The sequence below is a fragment of the Heptranchias perlo genome, chromosome 1, assembly GCF_035084215.1.
Source record: "Heptranchias perlo isolate sHepPer1 chromosome 1, sHepPer1.hap1, whole genome shotgun sequence".
NCBI classification, from domain to species: domain Eukaryota; kingdom Metazoa; phylum Chordata; class Chondrichthyes; order Hexanchiformes; family Hexanchidae; genus Heptranchias; species Heptranchias perlo.
In genome coordinates this window covers 107,373,134-107,386,100 of record NC_090325.1, presented here as the reverse complement: position 1 = coordinate 107,386,100, position 12,967 = coordinate 107,373,134, and the positions used below count along the sequence as shown (strand labels likewise).

At 41.9% G+C, this 12,967-nt stretch overlaps 1 protein-coding gene across 1 annotated transcript in view; it reads right to left on the bottom strand.

The window, feature by feature from the left end:
• LOC137304771 (protein FAM184B-like) overlaps nt 1-12,967 on the bottom strand; it is a 90,710-nt gene that overhangs the window by 20,043 nt on the left and 57,700 nt on the right. The window contains exons 9-11 of the mRNA XM_067973831.1: nt 10,750-10,871; nt 7,680-7,830; nt 5,324-5,536 (exon numbers count right to left, since the gene is read on the bottom strand). Of these exons, the coding sequence (XP_067829932.1) occupies nt 5,324-5,536; nt 7,680-7,830; nt 10,750-10,871 (486 nt within the window). The remainder of the gene's footprint in view (nt 1-5,323; nt 5,537-7,679; nt 7,831-10,749; nt 10,872-12,967) is intronic.

Genomic DNA, 12,967 nt, shown 5'->3' with positions numbered 1-12,967 from the left:
GGGCCATGACCGCAAAATTTTTGGACTTTGCATTCCCTGTACTTTTACGCGCCGACGTTAAACCCGGAAATAAAGCCGGGTTGCGGTCGCGACCCAAAAAACAACTATTATCAACTCCCACCCGCCCCCAACCCACACGTTATTGGGGGTTAAAATCACCCCCCTAGTGTCAGCACACTACTCAACTGCAAGAGGAATCACAGATAGGCGTGATGCTATTCTCATCTGACATCCACACATGCACATTTCCAACAGCAGTCACTGGATAGCAATTAGGAGCAGGAATTCTGGACTACTTACCTCCCAACTCAGAGACACTGAGGGAAATTGTAGGATACCCGCTACTGCCCTGATTGAGCTCAGCTAACTCAGTACAGACCAGAGATCGAACCTGTGATCTTCATAGTCTGTATAGCACAGATACTCGCTGAACCATCAGGGGAACCCATGCTAGGTAAATATAATGTCACCACGGTTACACATCATGTCCACGCAATGTATTCTGCGACCCTTGTTGATTCTTTCTGGCAGACTGAAGCTAACATGGTGCAAATCTAGCTCAATTGTTAAATTTAAATGTGAGATAGATAGCTTTTTGGCAACCAAAGGTATTAAGGGATATGGGCCAAAGGCAGGTATATGGAGCTAGATCACAGATCAGCCATGATCTTATCAAATGGCGGAGCAGGCACGAGGGGCTGAATGGCCTACTCCTGTTCCTATGTTCCTAAATCTACAGCCAGACTAACACCTTGTGGAGATCTCATTTCTACTTGTCATTAACAGCGGGACTATGTTAGCATTCTAGGCATGACTTTTAAGCAACTGGAATGTGGCATTAAAAATCACCTATAGCAGCATACATGAAGAACAAGTACAGCTCCAAATATTCCACAATATGCTTCATAGCTAATAATACATGACAAGCACTTTGACAGCTTCTTCACAACCTCAATCTACTTTACAACTTACACTAGGATATTTTTATCCAATTCTAATGCTTTTTGTGGATCAAAGCCCATGTGCCCTGTAGGTGTGCATCCCATCCCACCAGGAGAGCATCTAATTGCAAAGTGAGGGAGGAAGGTGAATACTTCAGCATTAACTATAGATATTTCTTTCTTGGAATCGCTAGCTTAATGCTGTAGCAGAAGCTATGTTTATCACCATCATCTGTGATGTGGGGAATATCTTGACAGGATTATTATGCTAGGGAGTTTCAATAACAATAGCATCGTGTTTGAGGAGAAACAGAAAATCAAGGCCATGCTGGCTTTTTCCACTTCCAATCTACTAACTCTTCCTTTTCCTTTTTTCTCCATGGCTGCCAAGCCCTACAAATTTTTCTTTGATGGCAGAACATGGCAGCGTAGAGTGTTTCAGCACCAATATTCAGTGTGACAAGAGTGACAGACATTGATCTAATCTCTGTCACTCATCCCAGGTATGCTGCTGTGGAAAGGTGCCGAGCAGAGGATGAAAAGGTCAGTCACTATGGGCTCCTATGACATGTGTCCAGGTGGTTGACTCACAGAATTACAGGCAGTAACCTGGAAACTGGTTAATTGTCACCCCTTTGGCTTCAGGATGTTCATGGGCAGGAGACCAGGTAGACTGTGGAAGAACAGAAATATGAATATCAGGCTCCTGCATGACTTTCTATACTGATGTTGCTTCCCACTCAGTTGATACAGTATTAGGTTTGCATACTTTGAGCAAGAAAGATGAAGTATCAGTGGTGGTGCAACAGTGATTTGGATTAAAGGGGGTAAAAACTGGTTATGGCTCATTTTCGGTCGCATATCCGACAGCACGTCCCAACGGGCAGGCCCCAAGCCTCGCCCGAAAGTGGACCTCTGGCCTTATTTGAATAATTTGGTGTTCCAATTTGGGCTGCGGGCACGGCAGTGGCCTTCAGGTAAATCCCAGCAGTGGGTGGGGGGCGGGGGTGGCGGGGAGAGGAGAACAGGAGAAGGCTGATCGCAGGCCTGTAGCAGCCCTCAGGAGCACTGCTCCTCCTGGCTCCACATCGAGCTTTGAAAACATTTTGTTTTACTTTATTTTTTGGTGGCGGCCACTTGCTAGGCCGCATCCATGCAAGGAAAACCTGAGCGGAACAGGCCTGGTGCCTGCTCCACTCAGGGCAGCCCAATTTTCTACAGCGGTCCTAAAACAGGCGTTCGGTTCCTTGCATATGTTAATGAGGGTCCTAACGCCTGCTTCAGGCAAACACCAGGGATGCCAGAAAAATCGCCCAGCCCAATATGGGGGTGGGAGACAGAGTCATGAAATTGGTACTTTTGGCTCCCATTCTGTGCTTGAAAAACAGACGCACTGGTGGCAATTAATCCTTCACTATTATGCTTTAAGTCTTGAGTATTCTTTTACATACAAATACATATGGAAAATGTTGGGCTGTATTTTATTCAATTTGTGTCATGACAAAAATATGTTTGCATCAGTTTTTGCAATGAAAACATGTTTGATGCACTCTGAATCTACGGGGTGAAATTTCTCTTTTAACATAAAATGGGAAAAATACTTTTTTTCCATAATTACTGATCCTTTAACAAAACTGCAGGAATGCATGGCTTTGAAACTTGAGGTTTCTGAGAATATGATTCTGTTTCCTTTCCCCCATTTCCTATGTTCTATTTATTTTGTAATGGACCATGAAGGGGGAAGCAGAAGAGAATGCAAAACCCTAAAGCTTTTCCTTGTAGTGTCAGCCTACACAAGGCTCAGAGGACAATCTGTTTGAACAAGTTTGGAGCATGATGTATTCAAAAGCGAGATGTGGGCCCCGACATTCCATGGACTGTTGATCTTGGGGTAAATGCCAGGATTCACATCCTGGCATTTACCCCAAGCTGTTCCAGTACAGCTACAACACTGGCATCTACCCGACAATGTGGAAAATTGCCCAGGTATGTCCTGTCCACAAAAAGCAGAACAAATCCAATCCGGCCAATTACCACCCCATCACTCTACTCTCAATCATCAGCAAAGTGATGGAAGGTGTCGTCGACAGTGCTATCAAGCGGCACTTACTCACCAATAACCTGCTCACCGATGCTCAGTTTGGGTTCCGCCAGGACCACTCGGCTCCAGACCTCATTACAGCCTTGGTCCAAACATGGACAAAAGAGCTGAATTCCAGAGGTGAGGTGAGAGTGACTGCCCTTGACATCAAGGCAGCATTTGACCGAGTGTGGCACCAAGGAGCCCTAGTAAAATTGAAGTCAATGGGAATCAGGGGGAAAACTCTCCAGTGGCTGGAGTCATACCTGGCACAAAGGAAGATGGTAGTGGTTGTTGGAGGCCAATCATCTCAGCCCCAGGGCATTGCTGCAGGAGTTCCTCAGGGCAGTGTCCTAGGCCCAACCATCTTCAGCTGCTTCATCAATTACCTTCCCTCCATCATAAGGTCAGAAATGGGGATGTTTGCTGATGATTGCACAGTGTTCAGTTCCATTCGCAACCCCTCAGATAACGAAGCAGTCCGAGCCTGCATGCAGCAAGACCTGGACAACATCCAGGCTTGGGCTCATAAGTGGCAAGTAACATTCGCGCCAGATAAGTGCCAGGCAATGACCATCTCCAACAAGAGAGAGTCTAACCACCTCCCCTTGACATTCAACGGCATTACCATCGCCGAATCCCCCATCAACATCCTGGGGGTCACCATTGACCAGAAACTTAACTGGACCAGCCATATAAATACTGTGGCTACGAGAGCAGGTCAGAGGCTGGGTATTCTGTGGCGAGTGACTCACCTCCTGACTCCCCAAAGCCTTTCCACCATCTACAAGGCACAAGTCAGGAGTGTGATGGAATACTCTCCACTTGCCTGGATGAGTGCAGCTCCAACAACACTCAAGAAGCTCGACACCATCCAAGATAAAGCAGCCCGCTTGATTGGCACCCCATCCACCACCCTAAACATTCACTCCCTTCACCACCGGCGCACTGTGGCTGCAGTGTGCACCATCCACAGGATGCACTGCAGCAACTCGCCAAGGCTTCTTCGACAGCACCTCCCAAACCCGCGACCTCTACCACCTAGAAGGACAAGAGCAGCAGGCGCATGGGAACAACACCACCTGCACGTTCCCCTCCAAGTCACACACCATCCCGACTTGGAAATATATCGTCGTTCCTTCATTGTCGCTGGGTCAAAATCCTGGAACTCCCTTCCTAACAGCACTGTGGGAGAACCGTCACCACACGGACTGCAGCGGTTCACGAAGGCGGCTCACCACCACCTTCTCGAGGGCAATTAGGGATGGGCAATAAATGCTGGCCTCGCCAGCGACGCCCACATCCCGTGAACGAATATTAAAAAAATCTCCGCTACTGAGAGACCACTGAGTATCTGGGGTCAGGGGAAAGCATAATATTACTGGCAGGCACCAGCACCATGATGGGCATATCTCAGGTGTTCACCAGAGTGAGCCGGGGTGGTGGGTGGTGGGTGGTGGTGAAAGGAGGCAGCAGTCACCACCTACTCGGTCGGTTTGCAGCAACCCCAGTCTGAAATTAAATCTTGAGAGAGTCTATCACCATCCTTATGATGGAGACCATCAGTCTGGAAGGCAGATTGAAGTCTTTGGGCATCCAGGCGAAGTCTCAGGCCTGGAACCCCCGGTGGGCCCCACACCTATCACATGGGAGATCAGTACATCTATTTTCTTCTGACGTATCGGCCACCCAGCAGAACCCAGGCTGGAGCCAAGGAAACTCTCGGCCTTGGAGTGACTTTTCTGACCATGACTCCTCTGACATAAGGCACCGTGTTTGGGGCAGGTGTAGGGTTGCCAACTCTGGTTAGGCATATTCCTGGAGGTTATATCACATGACCTGCTGCCTGCAACCGTCCTGTCCCCCCATTGGTCTTCTGACACGTCCATCCTCATGGCTCAGTCTTCCCATGCCAATCGGAAAGTGAATAGGCTCTTCATTACCTGAATGGACGATTCTTGACTGTCTGTCAAACAGCCTTTTTTCCCATATCCGATGTTTTTATAACTAATAAACAAAAGTGTTCAAAGAAAATTTTTAAAAACACAATTTTTTAATGCCCCTTAGATTTTTCTCCTGGGTTGCTCACAGCAGTGTCCTGGAGATTAATCTTTAATTCCTGGAGACTCCAGGGCAACCCTAGAGGGTTGACAACCGTAGGAGGACGGTCCCAACCTAGTTCTCCAGTCTTCCACGACACAGTCGGTGGACTTACACTGGACGTGTGCCGGAAAGGCCCACAGTTTTAAAGGGCCATAATATTTACTTGTTTTTAAGAAGACAGTTACAACAAACCCCTTACCACTATTTCCTGCTGTTTACTTTTCTCCCCATTTTTCAGGGCCTGCTGCTTTAGGGTCTCAAGCTGGGATTTAAGATCCTGATTTAATGCTGTGGTGTACTGAACATTCTGCAGGAGCTTTTCTCTTTCTTTGTTAAACTGAGACTGAAGCAGCTGCAAAGCATCTTGAGAAGTTTTTGTTTGTTGTTCTAAGTTCTTCTTCATATCTGTAAGCTGAAAGAAAATCAGAAATAAAATTCAAAACCTTGATGCTTTAGCTTCACTTTTTTCCATTATTCTAGCATCCCTTTAAAAAAAATCCTGATTTTTCAGGATCAATAATGTTGATATTTTTATTAGGACCACGTGGAAACCATCAAAGTTGTTTTTCCCAAATTGGCTTTCTACAATAAAACATAATTCACCCTTAAAAATAACAGAAAGGTTCCTAAAATGCCTAAAGAATGCAGAATTTTCAGTGATTTCCAGAAAACAGTGGGCCCTGGCAATTCTGAAAATCAGTTGTGTGCACTAACACACTCAAATAAAAATTAAATAAAATCACTTAAATTGAGCTGAAGCCCCTCTCATGTAACATGAACTTTTTTTTAAAAATGGGGAAAAATGCTTAATGTGGAATTGCAATTCAATACAGTAAAAGTTTCCTATATGTTATTTACTACTGATTGTACTTACTGTCTATTCTAAGCAAAAACAGAAATACTGTATAATTTTGGACAAAGAATCATTGGGATTGAGAAGAAGAAAACTGTTATACAGCAAATATACTGATGTTTCACATATTTTATTTAAAGGTTAAATTTTTTTTAATCACAATCCAGTTCAAAATGATGCTGTTAAATTTGTTAAGCAGGGTAACATCATCATCATAAGAAATACTTCTCCTACAGCTGTTGTAAATCTCTCATATTCAGCTGCTTTATGGTAATATTACCTGTAGTATTGAGCCAAAGTGGTAAGAGCAGCCATTGTGCTCAGGTGAATTGGTTACGAGAGTTCTATTTTTTATGGAGCTGCAGAGTGAAGTATTTGTACTAGCTCTGTGGCTCAGCAGCTAAAGTATGTAGGGCTGACATAGTTCTGTGAACATGAAACTTAGGGACGGTAGTGGGTGGAAAATTGGGGAAAAAAAGTGTCCTGTTGCCTTACCGCTGGAGATCCACCTGTTCTGATTTTTGTGCGGCCCTCGATTTAGGCGTCCAGAGTGCCCGCTGGAAATAGACGAGGGCCTCATGAACGTATGCAAAGAGGGATCAAATGACATAGTTAAGACTCTGATGCCCTTTTTGTCTCAACCTGCATAGCTTACGCCATTTCCTCAACCCGCTCACAAACCATGGCCAGTACAAGTTGGGAGGCAGCCATCTCCAGCTTTATTTAAAGGGATATTCACCTGCTCTCAGCTAAAATGCTGCAAAGATTTGGGAGACATTTTGCTGGTATTGGATTGCTATTTTTGGCTACTTAGGTGATTTTAAGCTGCTTGTAGTGGCTGTACAACCTTCTGAACTCAAGAGGTTTCTGGCAATGCACCTTTTTCTTCATGGGGATCCTTCTGGCAATTGCACTCTGGCTACAAGAAGAGGAGGAGCAGCAACAGGAGGAAGGAACAAACAGAGCTGCAGCTGCAGAGAGAGCAAACAGAAGGAGGTGAGCTCACTGGGATCTTGACCCTCCCAATGGGTTTATAGGCCCAGGACAACATATCCGCACTTCTCTGAAGAGCAGTGCATAAGGAAGCTGCACTTCTCTATGGAGATTGTCACACAGTTATGACACCTCCTGCAACTAGACTTTCAACCCATTGCCACAGTTGGAACAGCATTGCTTTTTGCAGTCATGGTCCCTGAAGCTCTGAACTTCTTTGACTCCAGTTCCTTCCTATTCACCACAGAGAATATCAGTAACATCAGTCAGTCTGAGAATATCAGTAACATCAGTCAGTCTGCAGTTCATGACCTACCTCCGGGCCGCCCTATCTTTGTCTGTCAGCAGCCGGCCGGCTGCCTCTTTACATCCAATTCAGGCGGGTGACTGGCAGGTAGGATGTAAACCAGGCCTGGGAGTTAAAAAAGCCTGAGTTTCAAACTGATACCGTCGGTAAGGTTTGACGCAGGCCCCACCCACCACCTGCCAGAAATCCACATCCAGTTAAAATTCACCCCATAGCTACAACACTCCATTTTACTACATTATTCCCTGTCATTTTCTACTCGTTAGTTTAAATGGACAGAAAATCACGGAGAGTGTGTGCCCAATCTCCCGATAATTGCTCCTGTATGGCAAAACTCCCCATCAGGAGCGCAATTTTGTAAATCGCCCGTTATATATTTCTATTATTCTATTATCCATTTACCTCTATTTCAAGTGCTACTGTTAAGTTTTGCCACTTTTCCTGTAAGATTTTCATTTCATGCTCTTTCTCCTGCTGCAGGTGAGCCAGAGCGGACTGTTTGTCACTTGTATATTCTCTCTTTAACCGTTCCCGTAGCTTGTCGCTGTCAAATCTAAGATGGGCAATAAAAGGACAACTTTCACTTTTTGATACTGAACCAGACTGTTCAAATGCTTAGCCTGCCCTGGTCACAAAGGACCCAACAGTGTGTATTCACTTCATCAAATTGACCATCACTGTAAAACACAAAAGCAGCCAAAAGCATATATCGAATATCATTAGAATTGGGATCTATACAATACAATGCATTATAAATCTGCTTTAAAATAATAAAAGTTCCAATATAATATTCATTTACACTGGTACAATGGGGTTTATACTGCATTTTGTAATGCAATAATGCAATTTTCTTCACATTTGTACAGTACTGGTATATTATTTAGTCGTGTGCTACTTTACAGCAGTTATGCGATAAAACCAACACCAGGAAAAGGTGGGTCGGCACCAAAACTTCAATTTTTTTTTACGTGTTTTCATGACAATACACTAACATTACTACTGAGAAAACGGTGACACAATAGAATTGTAAAGCCTTTTCCTTCTTGTTATCCACACTGAAAACATTAAACAAGCATAAAAACTGGTGGAAGGAGAGCCCTTCAAATAATTAAGAAAACACATTCATTAAAAAGAGAAACTTTCTCTAGTCCGAACTCATAAAATGACCCCTACACTTTTACTAGATTCTCTCCATCCTCCCTTGAATCTGTGCTTCATGCTTTTAAATCTGGTCTCCAATGACATCAGTAATTGATTGTGTGCCCTCTATTCCATTTCACAGTGTCAGCAAGAAGGAGCTTGACATAAAATATCTGCTCAATACTGCATATGATCAGCAGTATAAAAGCAGAAGCATAGAAAGATTAGAGGACTGAGAGACATTAGTAGGTATACAGGTATTTTGGTAAAATGGGCCCTTTATTATAACAGAGATTCGTGACTAGCTCCCAACCACTGTGTTAATAACAATGGGCCATTGTATATTATCTCCTTTATAACATTAGAAATTCTGTGGTAATTCAGTAGAGTACCTTTCCCTTTCAACTGATATTTTCTGCTGAAGCACGATATCATTTCTCTTTGTGCTGAAAATGTACAGCCTAACAAGTTTATTAAATTGGTTGCATTGTATCTTTTACTCGACTGAACTGTTTTGCTCATAGTTCAATAATAAATTACAGATCACTAATGAAATTTCAACCATATTTTAACATTCCAGGCTGTATCTTAATCGTACAAATCAATGTCCAAGTTTTTATGATTGGAGTAATGGTATAGGCCTAAAGTAAGGTGTGTAACAAAACAAATGACGACACTGTGCTAATGTTCCCTCTGGTTACAGAAGTGACTTTATTCACGGGTGCACTGTGCACTAATATCTCTTGGGATAATATACAATAGCCTCTTGTTATTAATGCAGTGGTTGGGAGTTAGTTAAAACCTTTGTTATAATGGAGATCTTGGGTACAGCATGCCCTCTGTTTACAGCACGAGATAGCCTTGAACAGGAGTTCACTAAGAATGTCTTGCTCTCATTTTTTTTTATTCGTTCATGGGATGTGGGCGTCGCTGGCGAGGCCGGCATTTATTGCCCATCCCTAATTGCCCTTAAGAAGGTGGTGGTGAGCAGCCTTCTTGAACCACTGCAGTCCATCATGCTGGTCTCCTTTAGACGCAAGGCTGGATAATTTAAGCGTCTCATTTTATTCCTCTGTCTATTACATACCATTTTCTTCAACTTTTGGTATGTTTATTTAAGTGTTCTGATAGATCTTTAAGTTGTTTTTCTGTCAGCCTATTCTTTGCTGTTTTCTTATTTATTCCTACATTACAACAGTGAATGCACTTCAAAAGTACTTTATTGGCTGTACAGTGCTTTGGGATGTCCTGAGGTTATGAAAGGTTATATAAATGCAAGTCTTTCTTTCTTTTATTTTTCTATACTGGTGGTTTGTTTTATGCTCTCTCAACTATCTGTTAGCATATCTTAGTCTTCCTCTATCTCCCTTGTTAACTAATCCCTCCATGCATCAAAAAACGGAAATTGTTTACGGATATAGACAAGGTTACGATTATGTAGAAAACACTATAATGAAAAGGAAACTAGTACTGTAATCATCAGGACCAATGAATTTATATGAAATACATTTTGTAAAATGCAATGACATGTCTATGGATAAAGGTGCCTGACATACTTGTAGTAAGGTCTGCTGAGTTACCAGTGAATGATTTTCTACTTAGGTAAAAACTGGAAAGAATCTGACTCACTCAAATGCACCTCATTCCCTTTTCCTCAAATCAGCTGAATTCCCCAAAGCAACTACAAATTGTATCCAGCAGTTATACTGTTCTTATATATTATCTATTTATTTAAAAAAAGTTACACAAATTTTGAATTTGATAGCAGTGTGGAGTCTTGTTGCTATTCATTTAAAAAAAATCATTGTTTTTTTTTACAAGGGGCAATTTTCTGGAATTAAAATTAAAACTTCTTTACTTATTTGGTGCCTATATGGATAAAAAAAACATTTAACAAGTTTTTACTCGCAGTAATTTAAAAAAAAATTACACTATTGACCTAATATCTCTCTAACATTGTCAGCATCTTTCTGAATCATGGACTACATTTACAAAAACCAAGGTATCCCAGCATGCATTTAGAGTAGCACTGCGGTCATATTTGCCAGGAAATTCCTGGCCGACTGCTGCACCACTGGAAGTGTAGCATATTATCAACAGTCAAGAAAATAAATCATAAAGCTTTATTTTTCCTGTATACTTTGAAAAGGATATTAAAACTTTAACCTGGTAGTCGATTCAGAATTGATTAAAAATTTGAACTGATTACAAAAGCAATTATTCTTAGAAGTTCAGCTTCTGAGGTGATGGTACAAATAAAAGCTTCATAGCTGACTATAGTTAATATATTTTAGGGAAAGAGAAATGCCACTTTTTGCATAGTGTAACGTACCGTACTTTTTCTTTCCATTTTGTCTCTATCTGTTGTGACAGTTGATCTCTCATTTTATGCTGTTCTTTTTGTAAAGATGAAACCAAAGCTTCATGCTGTTCCCTCTGCTTTTTCAGTTTCTCCTGACATGACAATCAAAAGAGTGAAATGAACATGTGATTTGCCATTATCACTTATGGGGTTATTATTTATTGGTTGCAACCATTTAAAGAGTATTTTTCGATCAGTGTCAGAGTTAAGGACGAGTCTGCAATTCCATTGCTGAATGTTCCTGGATATTTATGGGGGAAGGAGCAAGGTCAAAAGATATAAATTAAATCCCAAAATGGAAAACTGAAGGACAAATAAACAAATGAAAATAAATAGCTCCTCTGATAGCTGAATATTTGGTATACTTGCCCTCTACCGATCACATCTGCATAGGAGTGTAGATATCGGAACATACTGGAGTCTGAAATTCTTCATTCAATGAGAAACAGGAGACTGTCTCATTTTTTCGTTGAAAACCCCACTAACAAAATTGTGGGAACATGAGACTTTGAAACGCCCAATTTCTAAGAATGCAATTTTGTTAATGAGTCATTACTTAATAAGAAAATCAGGCATTCACAGATATTTCACTAAAAGAGGAATTTCACTCTGACATTGTACCATAGAAGTTCACACCATAGAAGGGGACCATTCGGCCTGTTGTGTCTGTGCTGGCTCTTTGCTACAGCAAACCAAAACTAATCCCACTGTCCCGTGCTTTCCACTCCCTTCCCTCCCTGTAGGGTCCACTTCCATCCTGCAGGAGGCTAGTGTGCTTCTTCTCCCTGGGTGTTCCACCCTCCACACATGCCACGTCCCTGTGAAGCTACAACAAGAGAACTTCCCGTGTAGGGAGTCCCTGCTCCTGGTTCTGCCCCATCTACATCAATGGCCTTGTTCGCTTCGGGTGCAGCCTGGGTCTCCGGCCAGAGGAAATTCCCATGCAAATCCGGGATCTTGGTCCAAGCAGGTTTGCAGTCGTTTCGCCCGACTCATGTCGGAGTTACTGTGGGAATCTGTCATAATGCCTTTTTTACGGCTTAATCTACCTGCACTCGTATTTTCAGGATATTATGTATTAGAACCCTAGGTCTCTCTATCCATCCACCCCCTTTGGTGTCTTTCCATTGAGTTTATACTCCCATTCCTTATTTGTCCTTCCAAAATGTATTATTCACACTTATCCACATTAAATTACATCTGTCACCTGTTGCCCATTCTGCAAACCTGTCTTTCTGAAGTGTTTTACAGTTCATTGCACGGTTTGCCAAACCCCTTACTTTTGTGTTGTCAGCAAGTTTCAAAATTGTGCACCCAAAATCCAAGTTCGAAATCATCTATGTATACTATAAATAACAAAAGCCGTCCCAACATGGACACCTCGGGTAAACCACCTCGAACCCTTCTCCAATTTGAGCAACACTCATTTACTCTTAGCTCTTTGTTTCCTATCAGTCAACCAGCTTTCTATCAATGCTGCTACGTTTCCTCGTACTCCATATGTCTGAATTTTTCTAAGAAGCTTCTTGTGAGACACTTTATGGACAACCTTTTGAAAATCCATATATACATATACATTTACCTCATTCCCTTTATCCATTCAACCAGTTAATTTTTTAAAACACGACTTATCTTTAACAAATCTCCTTGATTAACCCATCCATTTTTAAATGTTCACTAATTTTAATCTTGAATTATAGGTTTTTTTCAGAACCAATTCCTTTTGTATAGTTAGCTCTAGCAATTGTTCCATATCCTCCTCTAGTGCACTTACATTCTCACTTCATCATCATTTGTAAAAACAGATGTAAAATATTTATTTACTAACTCTACCATAACCTTCATTCACCACAACGAGATTCCCCACTTCATTCTGTGGGTCCTACCCTATCATTAACTATTCATTTATTTTCCATATGCTGATTGCCTTTGCCATTTCCTTTTATATTATGCGCTAGTGTTATTCATATTCCCTTACAGTCCTTCTAATCTCCCTTTTCATCTTCCCACTACATTTTCTATATTCCTCGTGATTATCTTCAGTATTTTTAGCCCTAATTTTATCATATGCCTCTCTTTTAAGTTTCATTTTAGTTTTAATCTCTCTATCCTTGGAACTTTATTCTTTGATGCACCCCTTGATGGGAATATATTTATTTTGTACTCTATGCATCTCATATCTGAAGAT